We start from the raw sequence: 23337 nt of genomic DNA, 5'->3' as shown, positions 1-23337 counted from the left end.
AATCAAAATTCACATGCAATCTCTATTTAATGTGTATGTAAGACACTTTTTACTGAAAAAAGTCACAGAAGGGGTATATGATTCGGAGTTGGCGTTATTAAAACACATGTTCGCTTCATAGACGTTTGAACTAAGTTTCTTCACTTCCGCTCAGTGACAAGAGATTTAACTTGTCATGTGTATTTCAAAATAAACTTTCCTTTGTATTGTCAGGTCTATAAAGCACCCATGTTTATTATGGTGAGTATAGTATTGTGAAGTTGTATCAGGCCAGACCTATTTAATATACAAACTGATATCAGTGTTTGAAAACAGTAACCCTCTGAATGGCATTTGTTCAGTTACCCATATGCGATGGGGTAGCCTAGTGGTTAAAGCGTTCGCTCGTTATGTCGAAGACCCAGGTTCGATTCCCCACAATGTGTGAAGCCCATTTCTGGTGTCCCCCTGCTGTGATATTGCTGGAATATTGCTAATAGCGGCGTAAGACTAAACTCACTCACTCACACGTTTTAAATATAAACGTGTGATGTTCTTGTGTCCCTCAGTGTCATATTACTGGACTATTGCTAAGAGCACCTCAAAACCATACTCACTCACCCACTCTGCTGGTCCTTCCGACTAACCTTTCTGATCAGGGTCAAACACTGGCGGTTATCAGGAGACGGAATCGATGAGTTAATGGCAGCATGGAATTTAGGATGTTACTTATTTTGTTCCACATCGATTCTGCATTATTCAGACCCATTTTGAATATAGTGTTTTGAAGGTCATCGCTAGTCAAGGTGAAGAGGAAACGGGGAGAGAGTGGACACAGCTATCATGTTTACTGGTGTCATTGACTTTGACATATTTGACTTAAATTGGGTGTAAACCAAGTTGTTAAAATAGACGCTGGATGGCCGAGATCCAGGCTACTGTGGACCGACAGAAGCCAGCGCTGCCACCTATCCTTGTTGTAGCAGTGTAATATGGGCCCGCCCTCATCTGTTGACAAAGGGAGAGAACTGTTGATCCAAGGTCACCAGTTTGTCATTTCAGTCGAGTTTTGTTGTCTTCTGTCAATAATTGTGGAATGGCTGTGAGGCCCTATGTTTAGAAGCAAGGGATTTCGAGGTCTTGGCCGCTGTTTGCCAATCCAGCAGCCATTTGGCTCTTTTCTTGGTCACAACAAAGTGGCTTTTTGTTGGTGTTTACTATCAAGGTATTAAGCAAACGGTTCCTCTTCCGCCACCGCCCAGTGTCGGAAGGGACGCTCAACACTGTTTGAGGTATTCCCCTGTCCGAGTGCTGGCATTGTCATTGTCAAGTTGAAAGGCTTGGGATAACGTCGATGCTGCCGCTTACCTTATAGATCGGCTATACTAGTGTACAGGACACAATGGCGGTAGGTCCTCATCTGTACTTCTCTTCAATATACTCCCCATATCTGTCTCTTGTTAGCTGCTGGATATTGTGATTAATGCATTCTTCTTACATGACAAAATTGCGTGATCGTTTTTTTTAACAAAACTCAAATTTTGGTTATGCAATCTGAATGAATTCATCTGGACTTTTTACCATGTCTTGTCTCAACAATTTATATTTTTTTATAGTCGTATGCCGAATACCAAACTAGTTACTTGTATAAGTTTGCAGTTATTCCGTGCTGGATGTCATGTCTGACTGGCCTATATGCCGTCAATGCTCAGTTGACAAGCCTTTATGCCAACATGGAATTGTACAAGTCTTCTACATAGCATTCTAGAGTTGTTCAGCAATCTTATATAGTGTGAAAACTCAATGGACTAGACTTTATACTAATCAGGACTCGTACAAGAATATCCTATATGGCATTCTTGAACCTTTTAACTATATATTGTATACCATGCGATGTTCAACAACATACATATCATGTTGATTGCGTAATCAAGTTTGTTTTTGTTGTTGTTGTTTTTCCAAATCAGCTTATGTTATTGTATGTATGTATGTTAGATATGAAGTTGCGGATTAACCCATGTTCCTCATATGTTTTAAAAAAGAAGCAACAATGTATGGGATACATAATTCTTTGCAGACCTTGTTTCCTTAAATGTGTATTGTATATGCACAATAGTTCATGATCCTTTACTTTTTCTGTTCAGTATATGCTAGTATGCATGGGCAGTTGATTTTTTTTTCATTTCAGCACTTAAATGATTTGAATTTATTCGAGCACTTATAAAAATATTCACTTTGTAACACATATTTGCTCATGGTTGGAATCTCGAAGAAAAATCATCCTTTTTCACTCATTTAAGTTAAAAAAAACTCTAATGTAATAAAGAAAAAAAGAGGTAGTTGTCGATCAGTTGAATCTGTATGATGATTTATAACATAGTTTGCTTCAAGTTAGTCATTATTTAATTAGTTGTGAATTGTGTTGTTTAGAAATTTTAAAAAGTATCAAATCAATCAAAATATCTCCACTGATACGCGTCTTAAATCTGTTATTATCTGTGTGTTGTCAACATCTATATATTTGTGTACCATAAAACTGAAAAGTGATGTTTTCACCATGACAAGATGTTCGAATATTTAAACCTTCAAGAAAATGACTTACGATTTAAGCGCCATGAGGTGCAGGCCTCAAGATCCCTTGTGGCCAGAGACCCGTGAACATCCGGGTTAGAATTGATCTTCAGTAACCCATGTTTGCCGTAAGAGGCCACGAATGGGATTGGATGGTCAGGCTGGCTGACTTGGTTGACACATGTTATCGATTCCCAATTGCGCAGATCAATGCTCATGCTGTTGATCACTGGATTGTCTGGTCCAGACTCGATTATTTACAGACCGCTGCCATATAGCTGGAATATTGCTGAGTGCGGTGTAAAACTTAACTCATTCACTAACTCGTGGCCAGAGAGAGATCCTACCAGTGGTACTTACTCAAGGTATCTGAATATATCGTCATCACAGTTGAGTCAGCAAGTATTTTAACCCTGAAAAGGCTGTTGCAGTATTAGCAATAAGAACTGAAGGCTTTGGCTTTGTCTCAGTCTTAATGTTCAAAGGACAAGTTTCATGGATTTAGGTTTGTGGCTGCCTCCCTTACATGTGTCAGGATCCTATGAACATAGACAGATCTCGGATCTGTTTCAAATATTTTCATTGAAGCTGATTTCATGCTTTCTTAGCATCATTTTATCAGACTGTTGATATTTCAAGGTTTTGTGCACATATTCCTGTCACTCTTTACTGCAATGTGTCATTAATTTACGTGAAACTGGCAGCAAACTGTCTTGTGTCAACTGAGAAGTTATTTCTGAACTACTATGTTTATTCTAATAATTGAAGGGTATTCAGTATACAAGTTTGTTTGTTTGTTTACCAACACACTTATCATTACTCCAGCTCGTTGACCTGTAAATAATTGAGTGTGGAACAGGATGCCATTGTACAAAGCAATCTCACACTTAGGTAACTCTCATACCTTAACACAGACGTACAACTATTGTAGCGGTAAGGTTGTTTTGTACAGTGACACCCAGGATGTTGATTTTTATGAGCACTGATCCATCTCATCAAGTATAACATGCTGTCAACTAAGCTATCAACCGGAATGGTCTGTAAACTATTAAGTCTTGGAGCTGGCTTCATGTATTAATACCTGGGCAGTTATTAGAGGAAATATGGTACTTAGGTCTTCCTAGAACATCATCACTTTGAAAACCATGTACATTATGATTCAGGCTATACAAATGTCATTGCAGGCATAAATTGTGTTTACATTCTCAGAACAGATGCAAGTTGGAGATTAACAGTGAAGGAGAAGTTCAGATTTGTTGGAAAACATCACGTTACGTGCATGCATAATTATAGCATCCTGGTGCTTTGTGTGGTCACTTCAATGTGGCCATGGGTGGACCAGCAATTAGGGCTCTGTTAGTAAGGTTCAATTCCCAGACTGATTGTCTTGGATGGCTACAATAGTGTTTAGAATGGTTTTATCATCCAAAACTGGCTCCTAAAGGAGATGTTGCTTGGGTGAGATCTAGTGATAACTGTGATGAGATGTCGCTACAATGAAACTCTGACCCATGATGTCATTGGTTACAATGATGTCACAATCAAATGACATCACTGATGTCTCTACCACTGTAGTTCTAAGATTGACATTGGATGATAAATAGAATATCATCCTTATGTCTTTTTATATCAACACTTGTCGATACAATGTTTTAATCTTTGGTAAGCCACTTAGTATAGTTTGGCTTAGACTTTTATCAAGTAACGGTGGTCTATATTTGATATTGTTTCACTTGCCTGAGATTCTCTGTTTTAATATAGCCATTTGAGCTTACTGATAGCGTTTTTGACATTGTATTCTTTTGTTTCAGATGACAGCCTTTGTATCAAGCAGATATCATCTCCCAATGGAGACGAGTGGATGTGACAAGTCCTTGTACCGAGCACCCAGCATGTTCCGAGATTTCAAACTCAAGAGGAAGCGTGTTCAGGACATTTTTGGAAGCGACACTGATTCTGGAACACACAACATAAAACTGAACGAGTCGAGCGACTGTGACCGTCAGAGTGACGTGAGCAGTGAAAGTGTAGACAGTGCCTATATATCTGATCGTGCCAGTGACACCAGTGACAGACGCAGCATTGATGAACCACCACTGAAAGCATGCCGAACATCTGAAGATGACAGTGCAAGAAAGTTTGATCACTTCACGCAGCAGATTAAGAACTCTGAACCAGGCGGGAACAACAAGAACGTGCCGATGGGAATGACATATTTTGGTTTTCCGCCAGCGTATGTGAACATGTTGCAAAATCATGGGGTATCCCAGGTACCAGGACTTGTCCCCACTGGGATGAGATTCATCCCGGTCATGGGCACCATGCCGGGGTTGATGCCGCATCGCTGCCCAACATGTCAACTCCTATGTTTGTTGCAGCCCCCCTACTGGGTTCATGTTTTCAAGCAGTGGGACGATGATGGATAAAAATGTGCCACTATTCAACCTCCCAACCAGCAGTGGAAGCCACATAAACCCAGTATCTGGATCCAGCCCACAAAAGCTGGACAGTTCAAGTAACTTCAAATCTTCAAAGGCAACAGGGAATGAAAAGTTCTGCAAGGAACAAGACTTTATTGCTCATTATACGAACGGCAAGTTTGTATATAGCGGTCACTTGGCTGAAAAGGACATTCGCCCAAATGACCGCTCGACAGACCAGTCAGAGCACAAAGACTATGATTCTGATCCAGAAGAACAAATGATCTGTGCCATTTGTAATGACAGGGCGACAGGTCTGCACTATGGAATCATCACATGTGAAGGGTGAGTGTCCCATGGATTGTATTGCAGTATATTGCAAAACTTAGGTCTGTGCTGTGAAATGTATTGCAGTATATTGCAAAACTTAGGTCTGTGTTGTGAAATGTATTGCAGTATATTGCAAAACTTAGGTCTGTGCTGTGAAATGTATTGCAGTATATTGCAAAACTTAGGTCTGTGCTGTGAAATATATTGCAGTATATTGCAAAACTTAGGTCTGTGCTGTGAAATTGTATTGCAGTATATTGCAAAACTTAGGTCTGTGCTGTGAAATGTATTGCAGTATATTGCAAAACTTAGGTCTGTGCTGTGAAATGTATTGCAGTATATTGCAAAACTTAGGTCTGTGCTGTGAAATGTATTGCAGTATATTGCAAAACTTAGGTCTGTGCTGTGAAATGTATTGCAGTATATTGCAAAACTTAGGTCTGTGCTGTGAAATGTATTGCAGTATATTGCAAAACTTAGGTCTGTGCTGTGAAATGTATTGCAGTATATTGCAAAACTTGGGTATGTGCTGTGAAATGTATTGCAAACTCTAAGGTCAGCAGATATGTAAACCAAGAAAAATGATCCTTTTGTGGACTAAGCAAATACTGACCTTTCACCAAGGTCTTTGAAAGAAATTGCAAATATTTGTGTGTCTTTTATCACTAACTAAATCCAGTCCCTGGGGCAAAACTGTTTTTGGTTTGGGCTCAAGCAAAATCCCCAAATACTCTTTAGGGAATATTCAGGAAAAGAAAAAGTTATTCTCAGCCAGTGTTGAGCCAGTTAAGGTAATTGAAATCCGTTACCCAATGAAATAAGTTAATGTGCTCCTTTACCGTCTTTACAAGCCCAGGCCAAGGTATTAGAGGCTCCCAGGCATAGCCACACCAAGGCCGCCAGCACTGTTTATATTTGCCAAGAAAGCAGAGCGTCGACATGGGGTGGAGCTAACACAGGGTCACTGTTAGACTCCAACCCAAATGTAAGACATGCTAAACCATAGGTCCATAAAAACAAGGCACATTGAATGCCAAGAACTGCGGAAGTGTCTTTGAAATACAAAAATAACTCAGAGAAAAGCATTTTTGAATAAGACAGGTGACAATCTATTTTGAATTTAGAGAGTTCAGAATTTGTTGCAGGTGCCCTTATTTTGGTGTTTGTTCTTGGTGAGAATACTTTGATTGCAAAGATGACTTTTTCATTCTTAAGGATTGTTTTCCTCACTATTTGAATAGTGAGCAAAAATAGAAGTAGCCCTTTGAAATACATTACTGACCTATATTATGTAATAGTATTACACAGATGGATTATAAGAATAATTAATTTGGGTTTTGGAAAAAATGCATGTTTATATATATTGCCCTCTGAACACATTTTGCAAGGGTATTAAAATGGACTCCGTCCTGTCTGTGCAAATTTGTCTTTTCTGGAGCAGAACTTTAAAACTGTTGAATATTTCTTCACCAAACTTGGCACATTGATAGGTCTGGTGGTGAACTGGTGCCTATTGGTAGTTTTGGATTTCTGAATATAATATTTTTTTTGCATTTCCATGGCAACAAGTTTGACTTAGACTGAAATTGGTGTTGGTGCTCTTTTTTGGAGCAGAACTCTAAAACCATTGAATATTTTCCCACCAACTTGGCACATAGATAGGTCTGGTGGCGAACTCTCCTTCCACTTTGTGGGTATTCAAGAACCTAATGACATAAATCAACAGTACCACTCCATTTCCAGTATCAACAGATCTTAATGATGAGGGTCTATGTGTACATTACAATATTTGCCATAGCTGGTTGACATATTCATGAAGAATATTCTACCATTGAGGGGGATATTGATGACTTGGTCTTCTTGTTATATTTTGATAGGAAAACATTACAAGCTTAGTTTTTGAGTCAGAGTAGCTGAGTGACAATAACTTGTCATTACTTTTACTCACACAAGTACAAAAGTATTGCATTTCGTCCACTACATGGTATGAAACAATTGCTATTTAACTTATATTTCTTACTTATTATTATCACAACAACTACAATTGTGTTCTCTGTCAAATACGTATTTTACCAAGTTTCTTAAAAAGAGTGTAAAAGGCAAATGCTGTTCAAGTTTGTTATATACCCGTGCAGGTCCGGGTTAGAATATTGATCTTCAGTAACCCATGCTTGTCGTAAGAGGCGACTAACACGAAAGATTTTCTAATAATCTGGATAATATCCTTTTGAGTCCCACCCAGTTGCTAAACCTATACAAGGCATACATCTCTTTGTTCAGTGATGGAGTTACTAACTTACTAACTTATTTTGAGATTAATCTCCTGTGCACAGGTGTTTTTTCAATATAAGTTTTAAGGTTTCTTCTCCATAGAGATTTGTCTTTGATGGTTTAAATATTTTAAACTCCGTGATATTTCAATATTGTGTTGTTACATTGCACTCTGTGCAGTAATCTTGTACATGTGAAAACATGTTTCTCCTTCTGTTATCAGTGAGGTGAAAGTCACTTCTACAAGACAGGGCATTTTTTTAACTATGAAAGCATTTTTAGGGGATGTTTGGTGACATTTGTCCAGACATCGTCCTGTATTTCATGAATGAGTACTTCAGTGCAGATTCTGCTTCTGGTAAAGAACTGGTGTAACACTATCAACACAAATCTATGTTAAAGTATGTGAGTTACGATCATCTCTGTACTACGACCGACATAAGTCTATGTTAAAGTATGTGAGTTGCGATCATCTCCATACTACGACTGAAATAAATCGACGTTAAAGTATGGGAGTTCACGATCATCTCTCTGGCTGAAATAAGTTCGGCGTTAAAGTATGGGAGTTCGCGATCACCTCTGTACTCGACTGAAATAAGTCACGGGAGTTAACGATCATCTCTGTACTACAACTGAAATAAGTCTATGTTAAAGTATGGGAGTTACGATCATCTCTGTACTACAACCGAAATAAGTCTATGTTACAGTATGGGAGTTACGATCATCTCTGTACTACGACTGAAATAAGTCTATGTTAAAGTATGGGAGTTACGATCATCTCTGTACTACGACTGAAATAAGTCTATGTTAAAGTATGGGAGTTATGATCGTCCTAGTTTTGTGAGGCCATTTCCTGGTTTGGGAGTTTGACATTTATTAAATTGACTTCAGATGCAAGGGTTTCTTCAAGCGGACAGTCCAGAACAAGAGGGTGTACACCTGTGTGTCTGACGGCGACTGTGAAATCAACAAGGCTCAGCGGAACCGCTGTCAGTATTGTCGCTTCAAGAAATGTCTCCAGATGGGCATGGTTCTAGCAGGTAGGTTGTTGGATGACCTGACTACTGATTGAGAAATTTGATCATGTGAGCTTATGGATTAGAGTGAGTGAGTGAATGAGGTTTTTTGCCACCTTTTGCAATATTCCAGTATTTTCATGGTAGGGGACACCAGAAATGGGGTTCGCACATTGTACCCATGTTGAGAATCGAACCCAGGTCATTGGCGTGACAAGAGAAAAAAAACTGCCAAGCTACCCAATCACCCTTCTGGACAAGATGTCCGAAATCAGTGGCATAGTCCGCCAGATTTTGTGAGTAGGCTAATCTTAATTTAACTCATTTTCATTTTAATAAAGAAAATTAAGAAAATATAAAGTCCTATGCTTACACAGCCTCTGGTTCATGTGACACAATATAATCAATATGTGTCATGAACAATAGATAATGTCATGTCATATTGGTTCAACATTGAAGGTGTGTGATATCATAGTGGTTAACCTCGCCTGTCAACATTAAGAATTTCTGGACTGCACATACAAATATTATAAGGTCGTAACTCTAGACCTTTATCCCTTCAATGGCTAATAAGGGGTGGTGGGGAGCCTAGTGGTTAAGGCGTTCGCTCGTCATGCTGAATCCCTGGGTTTGATTCCCCATATGGGTACAATGTGTGAAGCCCATTTCTGGTGTCCCCCCTTTGATCTTGCTGAATAATATCGTTAAAGGTGGCGTAAAACCATTCTTTTTCACCCTCACTCACTCACTCACTCAATGGGTAATATTAAAAAGGGAGATATTGCTCAATCAGTAATTGCATTGAAATAAAAAATCTTTCATAAAATGTTTTGTTTGATGAAAAACATTTTAAAATTCAATATTCAACGGCTGTCACCATCGGCATGATTTCTTGAGGTGGCATTTCATGTTCTTCTTTACATAGTGTTTCATGTTATTCTTCTCTATTCAATAAACAATCTGTAGAACAACAGATTTCAAGAGGTTTGAATACAAGTTCCCCAATTTCCTTTTGTAAATCGTGTCAAGAATTTTCTGTTTAGAAATGGGTGGAAACGATTGAATCAATTATGGTCGCTAAAGACAAACACTGTCGGCGAAACGTTTCTTTGGTTGCGAGCAAATTTCTACACAATCAGAGCCGTGTCTCTGGAAATGTGACACTTCCTATTATATGTTTGGAGCGAAAGGTGTTGGACTAGACTTGACAAATATCCGCCTTAGTTTGTTTAATATTCTCCATATCAGGCCTCAGATTAACACTAAGCTGGGGACCAGTCATTGTTTGGCTCGAAGCTGCTTCTCACAAAGTCTAAACAATGTAGTTCAAATGTGGGCTTCTCTGAAATCCATTGTCATGTTTGGTCTTTAGGCGTTTACATGTAGCGAATGCCTGGAGGAATGTTTGTTTGTAAACAGTGTTACGGAAACAGACATAGTTGCACATTGTTGTACAATCTCCGGTGGGTCATTGGCCGCTTGACCTATATCACGCTTCCTGGTTGAAACAGGGAACAATACATTTATCACTAACACTTGGATGCTTATGATTATTATTGTTACCTTTGGCTAATCTGAATAATAATTTGCAAAGAAATCATGTACATTGTAATTGTTGTCATATCTCGCCTCAAAAAGTCGTTCAGCAGCTCCACCCAACCACACCCATTAACCATACAACCCATCGACCTTGCTTTTTTGTTCACCATGCTTAGGTGTTCAACTTCAACTATACGCACCCATTATCCCAGCCATGTCAACCAGCCAACGCATTTCTTCACTTATCTACATCACCCTTTCATTCACCATCTGCTTCCAAAATTTCTGTAAAAACTATTATGCACCATTCTCAATCATCAACCTCATCTCAATCTCCCACCATTTCTACTCATCCACCTCCCCAACCCTCCCACCTTTTCCTGGACGGTGGGGTAGCCTAGTGGTTAAAGCGTTCGCTCGGCACACCGAAGACCTGGGTTCGATTCCCATGGGTACAATGTGTGAAGCCCATTTCTGGTGTCCCCTGCTGTGATATTGCTGGCATATTGCTAAAAGTGGCATAAATCTAAACTCACTCACTCACTCACTCACTCACACCTTTTCCATCTGTCCACTTCACCAGTACCCTCGCACCATCTCCACCCATCCACCTCAATCGATCCTTCCATCGGCACCTTTTCAGCTGAGTTCACCATAACATCCCACGTTTCCAGCCATCGACCTATTCTTTCATGCACCCCTACCGTCCATACGAGTCTATTAGTCAGGCTTATAGTGTACAAATGCAACTTGACACAAACCTAATGGATGTGTGATATTTCCAGCTGTGCGAGAAGACCGAATGCCAGGTGGTAGAAACTCAGGAGCAGTGTACAACCTCTACAAGGTAAGTGTTCCACCATTAAACCAAGTCTCCTATACCAGTTCTGTCATTGTCTTATGCTTGATTCAGATGATTTATTTATGCACTCACTGGATAGCCTAGGGTGCCCTTTCACAAAGATAGATTAGGGGGTTAGGGTAACCATTAATCCATTATTTTTATTTATTTTTTTTTTGGGGGATGCATGATTGAAATGTGCATGATTTATTTTTGGTCTATTTTTTTTGCACTTTTGATTATATTTAATTGTATATTTCAAAAGCTGTGTAACATTAACCTTTCTATCAATCCTGTTTCATGTGCTGGTTAAAGTCCCGCCCCTGTGACAGCATGTTTCCCATTTACTAAACCCATCACCCAACCAACGCTGAACTTTTCTGAATGATTTGAAAAATGTCTCTTTTTGAAGACTCTTGTTTTTGCACTTATTTTCATGCTTTCTAATCCTTCTGCTATGGTGTGATATTGATTACATAATAAAGATTAAAAGCATAGGTTAAAATAATGTTCCGGTTGCCAGAAAAATGATCATAGAATTCATGTTTTCTGTCATCCATACCTTGTGATAGTATACGTTAGATGACACCACAAAAAATATGATGAACACATCATGAAGGCTGGAACACCTTCAATGTATATATTATCAACATACGAAATTTGTAATAAAAACCTGAAAAAAGAATATTGTCAGCCTCCGTGAAAGGAAGCGGGCAACCCTTGAAATTGTGTATGCTTGAAGAAATGATATTCACCGATGGGTCTGGTAACACAATGAAGGATAAAAAACTTTACAGTTTAAACAGAAATGCTTTTAAAACCTTGTCAACTCACTGATGTAATCAATATGTAGAACTTCATACGTGTGATTTGGACCTTACGTATTGAACGAGAAGATGTCATTGGAAAGGGAAAAATGAGTTAGAAGAATGAGTTGTTTTTATCCTCACAGACCCGTGAAGATCCGGGTTAGAATATTGATCTTCAGTAACCCATGCTTGTCGTAACAGGGACTAACAGGATCGGGTGGTCAGACTCGCTGGCTTGGTTGACACATGTCATTGGTTCCCAATTGCGTAGATCGATGCTCATGCAGTTGATCACTGGATTGTCTGGTCCAGACTCGATTATTCACAGAACGCCACCATATAGCTTGAATATTGCTGAGTGCGGCATAGAACTAAACTCACTCACTCACTCAGTGTCACATTCTTTATTTATTGCATACCCAGACTGTTTTAAACTAATTTTACACGTTATTATTGAACGTCATACTTGATTGTTTGGACCTTATGTATTAGTCAAGAAGTTGTCTTCGAAATGAGTTCGAGGAACGAGTTGTTTCTATCCTTGCATGACATCTTTCAGTCCTATATTTGTTACGTACCAATTCGTAATAATACAGACTGTTTTAATCTAACTCTAACTTCACTATTGAAACTTTCACATTGAGGTTACCATGATCTGAGTATGACTCTGTATCGCACATGACGTATCTTACATGTATACATACTTGAGATAGTATTACTCCAGTTGACGTCAACAATCAAGGGATCTGATCACAAAGAAACAATACAGAAAAAATATTTGACACAAAACAAATTCTTAAGTAGAGATCACATTAAAATGGGAATACCAATGACCTAAATAATGTTTTTATTATGATGTTAATGGAAGGATCTGAGTACAGCCGAACAGTGGGAAAATCAGGCAGCCATGCAATACGGAAATCGGAGTGTAATATGGAATTCACCTAAGCCTATTGCATGGCTGTATTGCTATCATAAGATTATATGGGTATGTAATAATAAGATCTAAAGGCTAGAAACTTGGGTATATTTCATGAGTAAGTAATTAGTTGGCATAAAATAAAAAAATTCTAGTTTTTCCTTGCACATAGACAGAAGAGAGAAAAGTTGCATGCAAAGAATCTGTTTTATTTTGCAGATTTATTCTAAAAGTATTAACTATTAAAAATATGTTCAAAACTTAATAAAAATTGAGTGTTCATCATGTACATGTTTGACCATAGTGTCGGTAGGAGTTCCACTAACTGATCATGATGTCTAACAATTTGTTTCTCTCTAAGGTAAAGTACAAGAAACATAAGCGGCGTGATGCAAGTGGGCGAATGTACAAGCAAAGAGTGGCACAGATCAAGGTGAATTGCGATGGTCAAATCGCCACAGAGGCAGTTACCGGGAGTTACAAGGAACCGATAAACTGGCCAGCTGTTGCCAAGAGATCTCAGAACATGCCACTCAATCAGACTCACTCTGTGAAAAACTCACAAGCTCTTGTGATGAGAAATGCCATACCGCCGATGACGATAAAAGAAAACATGCACATGTTCCCAGGAAGTGAAATGTACGATCGGAGAAGTGACACACAGCTCCGCATTCTGAATACGCAAGTCCATACTGACACTGAGTCTCGCATGAGTGTTGATGATAGCAGTCACACGCATGGTGATGAGCGATCGTTCATGGACTCCCCAGGTTCCTACCAGAGCACAGCTCTGTTGTCCCCCGTGTCCAACACGTCGTCAACGTCATACCAAGCTCTCAGCCCTAACAGCAATCCTGACTCAGAACATCTCATAGATGAACTCATGCATGTTGACTCTTTACTGGGCATTGCGGAATCGTATCGCATCGACCAGTTCGCAGGCAGCGAGGACTCCGTAGCTCAGACCTTGTGTAAAATCGGGGACGATATTGTTGTGAAGCTGGTCCAATGGATCAGACAGCTGCCATTCTATAGGGAAATCCCTGTGGATGTTCAGTCTCAGATTCTAACCAACAAATGGCATGAGCTTCTGCTCCTGATAATGACAGCGTACGGAGCCGTGAATACAAAGCCCGAAGATGAGACTCCATCGTACAATGACCTGTACCAACGTAACATGCAGAAAATGCAGTGGTATCTGAACAACACTTTTGGGAAGTCGTTCTCCATCGACCAGCTGCATTCCGAGATTGGCGACGTGATGGAGAAGGTGACCCACATCATGTCATCATTCTACCAGATGTCACTGTCACTCCAGGAATATGTGTGCCTGCAGATCATCCTTCTGTTAAATCACAGTAAGTAGCCTTGACTCTTGTGTCTCATTGATCCTGGACAGACCCAATGATTACCATGATGATGACATGCCTCCTAAGTTCATGATGACTAGTCTCGGAAATTACAGGTGTTTATGAAACGTCTGTATTATATGATGGCAAGTCTCTATGACTATAAGTCTCTAGAATTCATGATGGCAAGTCTCTATTGATGATAAATCTCTAGAAGTCATGATGGCAAGTCTATAGTTCATGATTAATCTCTAGAATTCACGATGGCAAGTCTCTATAGTTCATGATAAGTCTCTAGAATTCATTATTGAAATTCAGGACAAGTCTATATTTCATGGCAAGTTTCAAGCTCACTATAAGTTTCCACAGTTCATAATAAATCAGTAGGTTGTAAGTCTGTATGCCACGGCCTTTTCATATAATCTGTTTTACATAATTTACTTAATTATATATATTGTATTTGGTATATTTGAATGAAAATGCATACCATGTATAAGCAAAGTAACATGTGTACAGTATATGTACTACATATATGTATATATATATGAAAGTATGTGTTGAAATATGTATGGTACCCATACAAAAAGAAATAAATAGTCGTGAAAATAAAGTTTGCATTGTGAGACGAGCTCAAAGATACATAAGAATAAGTGTGTTTATGTGGTGAGGCTTGGAAAGTTAGTCCGGCTCCCACTGCTGCTACCTTGTGACACCCCTAATCTCCTGTTTCCTCGTGTAGATGATGCAAATCCCAGTCAGGTTATGGAGAAGGTGCAGGACCGCTACATGACCGGGCTGCAGACGTACGTCTACACACATTATCCCAACGAACCAAACCGCTTCGGGGAGCTGTTGCTGCAGTTGCCACAGATACAAGCTGCATCCTCCCTCCTCCTGAAGAGCAAGATGATATATATCCCATTCCTCCTCAACTCTTGAATCATTGTGTTCTCTGTACGTCTGTTGTTTCCTGGACAATCTGACAAGATGGTGTTTTTTATGGAAAGTGATGAAGACCATTGTTAAAAGTTTTGTAAATTTCACGTACATTGATGTCGATACATGATCTGTTTGTAAATATTTCACATGAACTTGTATAGTTATCTGAAATTGTTATTACAAAAATGTTTTCAGAAATGAAGTTTCTGCTAATTTATTTACATATATGTCACATGTGATAGAAATGTTTTATACAGTGATGATAGTTTTCCGATTTAAACAAGACAATCTCATTTTTACTCCTATCATCAATTATAAAATATATATGTTAAATCTATACTACAGAGAACAATGAAGGCTGAATTCATCTGATGGGTCGCTGTAGACTAGTGTATTGTAAACAAGTTCAGGCAAAGGGAGATAACCATTATGTGTTAATCCAAATCATTGGCTGTGTAAATCTGCAAGTTCATTCAATCCTTCATTTAGCATGCTAGTTCCTAGTTTTCTGGGTTCGAATCCCATATTTGGTATGATAGAAGTTAGTGGGTTTGTCAGCACCATGCCTAGACTATGGTTTTCACAGAAAGGGCAAACGTCGAAGACCCGCATTCAGGGTGGTCCTCCTGCATCAAGCTGGCGTGCTGTGATGTAACTGAAATATTGTTCAATGCTGTGTTAAACCCAGATTACTCACTCCAATAGCAGGCTGTATAGACCAGATTACTCGCTCCAATAGCTAGCTGTATAGACCAGATTACTCGCTCCAATAGCTGGCTGTATAGACCAGATTACTCGCTCCAATAGCTGGCTGTATAGACCAGATTACTCGCTCCAATAGCAGGCTGTATAGACCAGATTACTCGCTCCAATAGCAGGCTGTATAGACCAGATTACTCGCTCCAATAGCAGGCTGTATAGACCAGATTACTTACGCTCAATAGCAGGCTGTATAGACCAGATTACTCGCTCCAATAGCAGGCTGTATAGACCAGATTACTCGCTCCAATAGCAGGCTGTATAGACCAGATTACTCGCTCCAATAGCAGGCTGTATAGACCAGATTACTCGCTCCAAAAGCAGGCTGTATAGACCAGTTGAGCAAACAATAAAACTCTGCTGACACTAGTGTAAGTAAGCCAACAAAATATATCTTGTGGTTTAAACAGGGACAAACTTGTAGTTCCAATTTAAAAGGAAATTAATGGCTATAGACAGGTCATACATTAACATACCGTAAAAAACACTGGCATGGCAGAGACAAATTGTCATGAAAATCTCAAACAGTTTCATGAAAGTGAGGATGTGTATGCACTTAATAATACTTTAATGGGGTAATTACTAATTACAAATGTTTTTGGCTAATTAAAATATTGTGTTTTTGATTTTAATACTGTTTGTATCCATTAGCAACCTTGTCAGAACTTACAAAGTTCTCTGCAAAGGAAAAGATCAAATTTTGAAAATTTTGATAGCTGTGTGTATAAAATGATTAACAAAACTATCACATGCTAATGTAAACAATTACAATAAAAATCATTAAGTACAAATTTTTAAACCAGATTTCATTATATTAAACAAGTTGTTCTGTCTCTTAAAGCTTTAAGACAGATTTAAGCTTCACTCTTAGAAATTTTTGTTTATCTAAATACATTTTAACTTGAGACAAGTACATGACAGGAAATTATATCTCATAAAATGTTACAGACACAAAGCACAGCACAGCTTTTTACAATTTTTGTTGCCTTATTGAACTATAGATCTAAATTGTTAAAAACAATAACCTCAAAACATACCTATCTACCTATCCTTCTTTCTATAAAAACCCTACCATTGATGTAGCTGGAAATCAGGACCACACATAAAACCAAACTCAGGCCTTAGTCTTCTATATGTAACCAGGACCACACGCGTAAGGCAGACACAACCCAAGTGGGCAGGCCATGACATAAGCCACGTTTGTATTTTATGGTTCACAGGATCCATGAACAGGAGCAAAAATCACAATCAGAAATATTGATATGTTAGGTTGAATTTCTTTGTCCAGAATGTAAGTACATTATTACAAAATGTGAGGAAGTTGAATTGACTCTTAACTATACATACTTATATATATATTTTATAGAATAACTCATTAAGTTCTCTTAGATATTGCCTGGTTCAAAAGTAATATCTAGCTGAAAAAATAATAGAGTTATTGTAAAACCATTGTGGACACGCCCTAAGTCCGTAGATGAGGCTCAGCCACACCTTGGAGATCTCGGCTTATCAAGTAATGCTCTTAACAGACAATTCTATTTCTGGCTTTGTTTGATGTGTAGTCTCATGGCTAGCTGAAATCAATACAATACATTTATAGATCATCTGACATTCCCCATATTCATTGATGTCAAGGGTCGTAGCCCCTCGTCAGTCAGTCGTAACTCAAAACTCTCATTGATGACAGCAACGCGTCTTGTTTTAGTTCTCCTATAATTCTAAAAAGAGGAGCACTGTACCTTGATGATGTATTGTACATGTAACATTTGTTAATACCAGCAGGTTGTAGTAGGATTTGACTCATTTTTGAACAGAGCTCATTATTATTTTATTTATTTGTAAGTTCATAAAAAAGACTAACTTCTTCATAAAACAAAACAAAATCACGGCAATTTGAACAGTATTCCAGTTATGAACATGTAGATCTTTGGAAGTAAGTGATAACATTGTTGATTTCACATTTGGTATGTAAATTTATGAGTTATTGAATTTTTTGTAATTGGTTTAGAAATTTGAAAAAAACAAAAGGACTGTAGTGTTGTCTCATCTTAGAATTTTAGAAAGTTCACGCAATCAGTACCACTGTACTATTTTCTTGGGTTTACCTTAGCATAGAAACTGGCATGAGTAGCTGCAGACCAAGTCTAACTTGTATCTTCATGGGTATATGAACCATTTTTCTTACATGAAAGGATACTTGTAAACATGGTTCTACTTTGAAAATGTATCCTTTCAATAAACATGCAGGTATAAACTCTTGGATACACTTTTTAAGAAGTTATGATTAATTAGGAAATAGGGAAAAATGCATTTTGTTGAGTGTTCAAGTTGTTTCAAGATAAAACAACCTTATTCTTTGGAGAATAACTAGTTTCTGATTTTATCAAGATTTTATTCCTTGGAGAATAAGATGTAATTTAATGGGGAAAATTCTCAAGTGTCATTTATGTCTTTTTCATACATGCATTCTGTGTATGTCCAGAGTTGAATATTTTGTAAGATGTTTTTTCCATATTTACGCAGGAGCTTGTGTATGTAAATTGTTGTGACTTTAACAGGGAATCATTGTTCTGTTGTGTAGGTAAACATTATCTCAAATATATTGTCATATTCCTTTTTCACACAATAACAGTGGGGGTAAAGTGCCTTGACATTATACTGAAAAATGATAGTTTTAAAAACATGTCAGTAACATCGTGTATCTAGTTGTAGAAATCAGAGCACGAATGTTCTTGTATTCATATGTGTTAGTAGGGCATAGGACCATTATTGTCTCATGGACAGGCTACTGGAAGGATGAAATAGGATAAACACCCATTTTGCCTCTGGAAATGTCAGATTTGACAGCTGCGGAAAAATCTGAAATTCTGTTATGAAAATTATCCGGTGCATAATATTCACATAACTGACAAAAGATCCTTGAAAGTTTAATTTCTGTTATCATCAAGTACATAGTATCATCAAGTCAAGACAAAAGTATTGTCAGTGAGCAAGATTAAAGTTATACCAAATGGTATTGCTGTTTATGGGCATCTCTTAAAAAACGAGGTAAATGAATGACTTGTACGCCAGTCCTGCACAACCCCATTTTGAGTGAGTGAGTGAGTGAGTTGGATTTTACGTCGCTTTTAGCAATATTCCAGCAATATCACAGCGGGAGACACCAGAAATGGACTTCACACATTGTGCCTATGTAGGGAATCGAACCCAGGCCTTCGGCGTGATGGATGAACACTTTAACCACTAGGCGTTCCCACCTTACCTAAACCCCATTTTGAAGCTTTGTTTTCATGTTGATGTGTGCATAAACATTACCAAATAATTTGATGAAATGTTTTAAGACACAACAGCAAGATTAGTAAATTGACTAAGTATTAAAGTCAAACCCCCTTTCACTAAAAGCTTTATCAGGGCGTTTTGTTCATGTTCAAAGATCCCAATCATGTAATTGTTGGAATGTACTAAGGTACTCATTCATATAAACACATCTGATAATTTTCATAAGTATTTGTGAAAGTTTTGATAGATTCTTTAATAATGCAGATCCTATAAACCAAAATGGGTCTTTACCATATTTTGTCCTTCTGTTCTTAAAAGGGAGATAACTTTCAATGGGAGATAACTCTCGTGTTTGCAGCAAACTTTTGATCTCATGATCAGTATATTTAGTGTTTCCATTGTAATATCTGTATATTTTGATCATTGTACTTCATATCATTTCACGACTGTAGATATATTTCATTGTTCAGTGTCTTTAAGTGATGGAAATATTGAACTATCATGACAAATATTTATCTCCAGTGCTTACACTTCCAACATTCATGGAACATTCTCAATCATTCAAGATACTGAAAATATTAATCAGGTTAGAATACGCTGAGACCAGGGTGCCGTTGTAAAAAACAACCTTAGCGCTAAGGCTACCTTAAGCCTATGTGAAGGTATGGGAGTTAACGCTAAGATCGCTTTGTACAAGGGCACCAAGTTCATCTACCTATCATGTGTATCTCACTATAACCATGACAATCATATGTGTGCCTTGCATGCAGGATCTAGTGTAGTTAGAGGACATTCATCAGTCTGCTGGTTATTTTCTTGTCATCAGAAACCATTCTCTAGAGTCAAGTGTTATGTTTCCTACCAACTATGGACGACACAAGCAGGAACCACATGATTACACAAGTGCATGGATATTTGTCGAATCCATATTTAGGTTTGAAAAAGGAAGTGTTTCTCGGGCATCTAAATGGAAACTATAAATCCTGCGTTTTGGTTGAAAATATGAAATTTTGCACAATTACGCCTCATCTGAAGCAGGCTCTGTAATCCAAAAATGAACAGAAATATTGTTTTGTTTACGTAAGAACCAGGTTAAATATGTTCCCATTGTTTTTTGGTATACTATTCATGGGAATAAGAGAGTATGATGTTCTTTTCTCAACATTTTTCACTGAAAAGTATCAAATTGTCCTACCTCGCTCCTCATTTGGAGAAAGGGTGCTCTAGAAACATGTCTTTAATGCAGCTTTCATATGTGGTTGTACGGTGAGGAATGCAGCCCAGCTCCCTCTGAAAGGATGTTGACCATTCGTAACTACTCGTGTCATTCCGGCAAGCCGGATGGCGTCTCATACCCCTCTCATGTTTACGACTGGGCCCTGTCTAAGCACAAATGGGCATCCAGATGAAAATAGTATAGTACTACTGCCAAGGAAAGATAACTCTGAATTTCCAAACATGGATCCTAGAATATCCTATATCCCGTGGGCAAAACAGCAATACAGTCATTCCCTTTGTAAATATGTTTCAGTGTTTAAAGTTTCTGATCCTTTGGCTCAAAGTTTATGTTTAAATTGTGCTTTGCATAGTTTAGCGAAGTTTCAAAGTTCAATGGTGCCGCCATTTTCATGCTTCAAAATGAGTTTTACTTCTTGCGATTTGTTTGGTTTGCCATGATTCTAGGCAATAATGGCGTACGATAGGAGTACGAGTCTTCTTGTAGGTCACGGAAAGAGGCGAGTAGTTATGAATGGATGTTGACGTATCTCAGTTCTCCACTGTAGCCTTAAACTACTGGTTCATGCAGTAGATACTTATCATCAAGTGCCTTTGTCTTCACATTCTGTCTCTTACTGAACGAAAAATGTGTTCAAGGGAGATAACTCCATTTATATCATAATACACTTTGGTCTATCTGTTAACAACCCATTGTTTGTATGGTGGTTTCAGAATATGTGAGAAAGTTTGAATTTTATATCTTTCTTGAAATCTTCATATTTATTTTAGAGAAACATGTCTATCATTGTAATATACGTCATTGTTAAGTTCATCCAGAAACAGAAATCATATGCAAGAAGATTAATTTTGTCAAAGCAGGGGTGTTCAGTTAGGATGCCTGACCTTTGAAAATAAAGTGCCAGGCAAGTGGTAAAATATACGTTTAGTTGCAACTTGGCAAGTTTGAAAGACAGCTTTATTAATTTTGTAACTGAAGATGCACCATGTGTTTTTGTACGGAAGTGAGAGAACTTGACTGGTTGTTTTTCTACTCTGAACATCTCCCATTAGCCATTGCTTCAGTTTACAATTCAGGGACAAAATGGATGTTTTTTCTTTTTCTCTGATTATGCAGGGAAGTAGATGTTTTGAGTTTAATTGCATTTGGGCAAGTGGGAAATTTTGGCATTGGAACACCCCTGGTCAATGAATTAGAAACTGTTTTGTTCAAGACATGATTGCATGTTTGAAAAATGATTGCTTCAATCACACCAGGTAAAGTTTGAAACAATTCAAGTGAAATGAGTTCTCATAGGTTGTAAAACTCTCGCTAAGTTTTCAAATGGCAAATTTGCCAATGTTTTTGTGCCAAATGGACTATATTGAACATGTGTCACATATTATTATATTTTAAATTCTTGAATACATCTTCAAAGCATGTTAGGGACTGACATATCCTGAACTTTATGTGTGGGTAATCATGATTTTTTTATCACAATATCAACTAAAAACTGCAGAGGTTCCATGAAGAAGGAAATCATGAGGAAATTGTGTTGTATGCACCAACACAACTTACAACATGCAGCAAGCATCTAAGATGAAGATACCTTTCAGAACATTACAGCAATCATTATTCAAACTGAAATACATTTGATAAAATTATGCTTTTTAAGACTTAAGTAAAATGTAATTTGAAAACTTTATCTTTCTCACCGATTTCCTGAACTTTATGAGTTACATGCTGTGATAAAACTGAGAAAATTAGTGTTAGCTGGAAGCTGTGGTAAAATCACTTGTGTGGACTCAATTGTTAGAATAGGACATTCCAGTACTAATATTAGAGTCATTGCTTGTTTTTGTTTATATTATTGATGACTGTTATTTTATGTAGGTATTTACAGAGTATCAGGCACCATTAAACTTGTTCTAATGCTCCTTGAGCATATTAGTTCAGTGAAACTGGAACTTCTCATGTTATATAATGTAGCCAAGCTCCTGTGTTGAACTGCAAATATTATTATTTTTGTTATCTACTAGAGACCGTTCTTATAAGGACCATGGCCCCATTACACAAAGCTCTTGTAAGAGATATCGTAACTTTTCTCGTAACAATACCGTCCTATACTGTAACATAGACTTACGACAGTCGTAGCGCTACGATAGCTTTGTGAAAAGGGGACCTTATCTTCAGCCTTTAAATACATTTAGAGTGATTTACTGTATGGTGGGGTAAAGCACCTAGAAACACCTTAGGTGTCCAAGGGCGTGCTTGTTGGAGAATATCTCGGCCACTTTGATAAAATCTGGTTTAAATTCTTGCCCCTCCATTGATATAAGAATAAGAAAGATAAGAGAGTGATTTTGATGAACTTGCAGTAAGTAATGTGGAAATGTTTGTGTTCTAATCTAAGGGTGCTAACTGGAAAGGTACCTTGATGTACTGTATCGTTAATTGTAGCATTGCTTGAGAGGCAAAGCTTTGGCCTGTTGTGGCATTTTACATCAGTTTTATTGATTGTTTCTACAGATGTTTTATATTCAGGTCTTAGGACTGATGTGCGGAATCTTTGGTATTTCAAACTCAAGATTTCTATTTAAGGAGACCGTGCTTAATTTGAACTTTGGCCAATTGTTCATTGTTGATGAAATATTTATGTTAATTTATGATTATTGTTAAGATTCACATCATTGTTAACTTCATTGTTTCCACGTGATACAGGTAGTTGCTGACAACGTTACTTAGTTGTATATATATTGTTGTTGACGCGAGTCCAGGTTGTTCTGTACAGTGGCAGTTGCATGAACCGGTCAGCTGGAATACAGTGTTCAGTATTTCAGATGTATATACACACCTGTCTTCATGTCGATATTAAGCCCAGACTCACGTTGTCACATTTGCTTTTTGTAACATTGTGGAAGTTGGCTGTTGAATATTAATAAATATTAAATGGTATCACTGTTTTGTTTGGGTTATGAATTTATATTTAATACAGAAATTTCATGGCCAAGCAGTCACGTGTCAGTTGACTCAAGGCAGGTCTGGTAATTCATGTCTCGTGAAAATCCGGGTTAGAATTGATCTTCAGTAACCTATGCTT

General features: G+C 37.9%; 1 protein-coding gene and 1 long non-coding RNA gene across 5 annotated transcripts in view; one reads left to right on the top strand and one right to left on the bottom strand.

Annotated features, from left to right (window-relative positions):
- The window catches only part of LOC124258946 (hormone receptor 4-like), a 56375-nt gene extending 40466 nt beyond the window's left edge, over nt 1-15909 (top strand). For all 4 annotated transcript variants that reach the window (XM_046693014.1, XM_046693015.1, XM_046693013.1 and 1 more), the window contains exons 2-6: nt 4362-5315; nt 8463-8611; nt 10912-10973; nt 13057-14053; nt 14784-15909. In XM_046693014.1, the coding sequence (XP_046548970.1) occupies nt 4945-5315; nt 8463-8611; nt 10912-10973; nt 13057-14053; nt 14784-14983 (1779 nt within the window). In that variant the 5' untranslated portion in view covers nt 4362-4944 and the 3' untranslated portion in view covers nt 14984-15909. The remainder of the gene's footprint in view (nt 1-4361; nt 5316-8462; nt 8612-10911; nt 10974-13056; nt 14054-14783) is intronic.
- LOC124258952 lies at nt 2220-16977 on the bottom strand. Its single transcript, XR_006893716.1, has 3 exons — nt 16907-16977; nt 16857-16871; nt 2220-2230 (listed from the first exon to the last, which is right to left on the bottom strand). It is a non-coding gene; the product is annotated as an uncharacterized LOC124258952 (long non-coding RNA).
- Nucleotides 16978-23337: the final 6360 nt, after the last annotated feature.

The sequence above is a fragment of the Haliotis rubra genome, unplaced genomic scaffold (genome assembly GCF_003918875.1).
Source record: "Haliotis rubra isolate DU_JTF1 unplaced genomic scaffold, ASM391887v1 Scf703, whole genome shotgun sequence".
NCBI lineage: Eukaryota > Metazoa > Mollusca > Gastropoda > Lepetellida > Haliotidae > Haliotis > Haliotis rubra.
The sequence above is the reverse complement of the archived record's forward strand: the minus strand, read 5'-3'. Positions and strand labels throughout refer to the sequence as shown.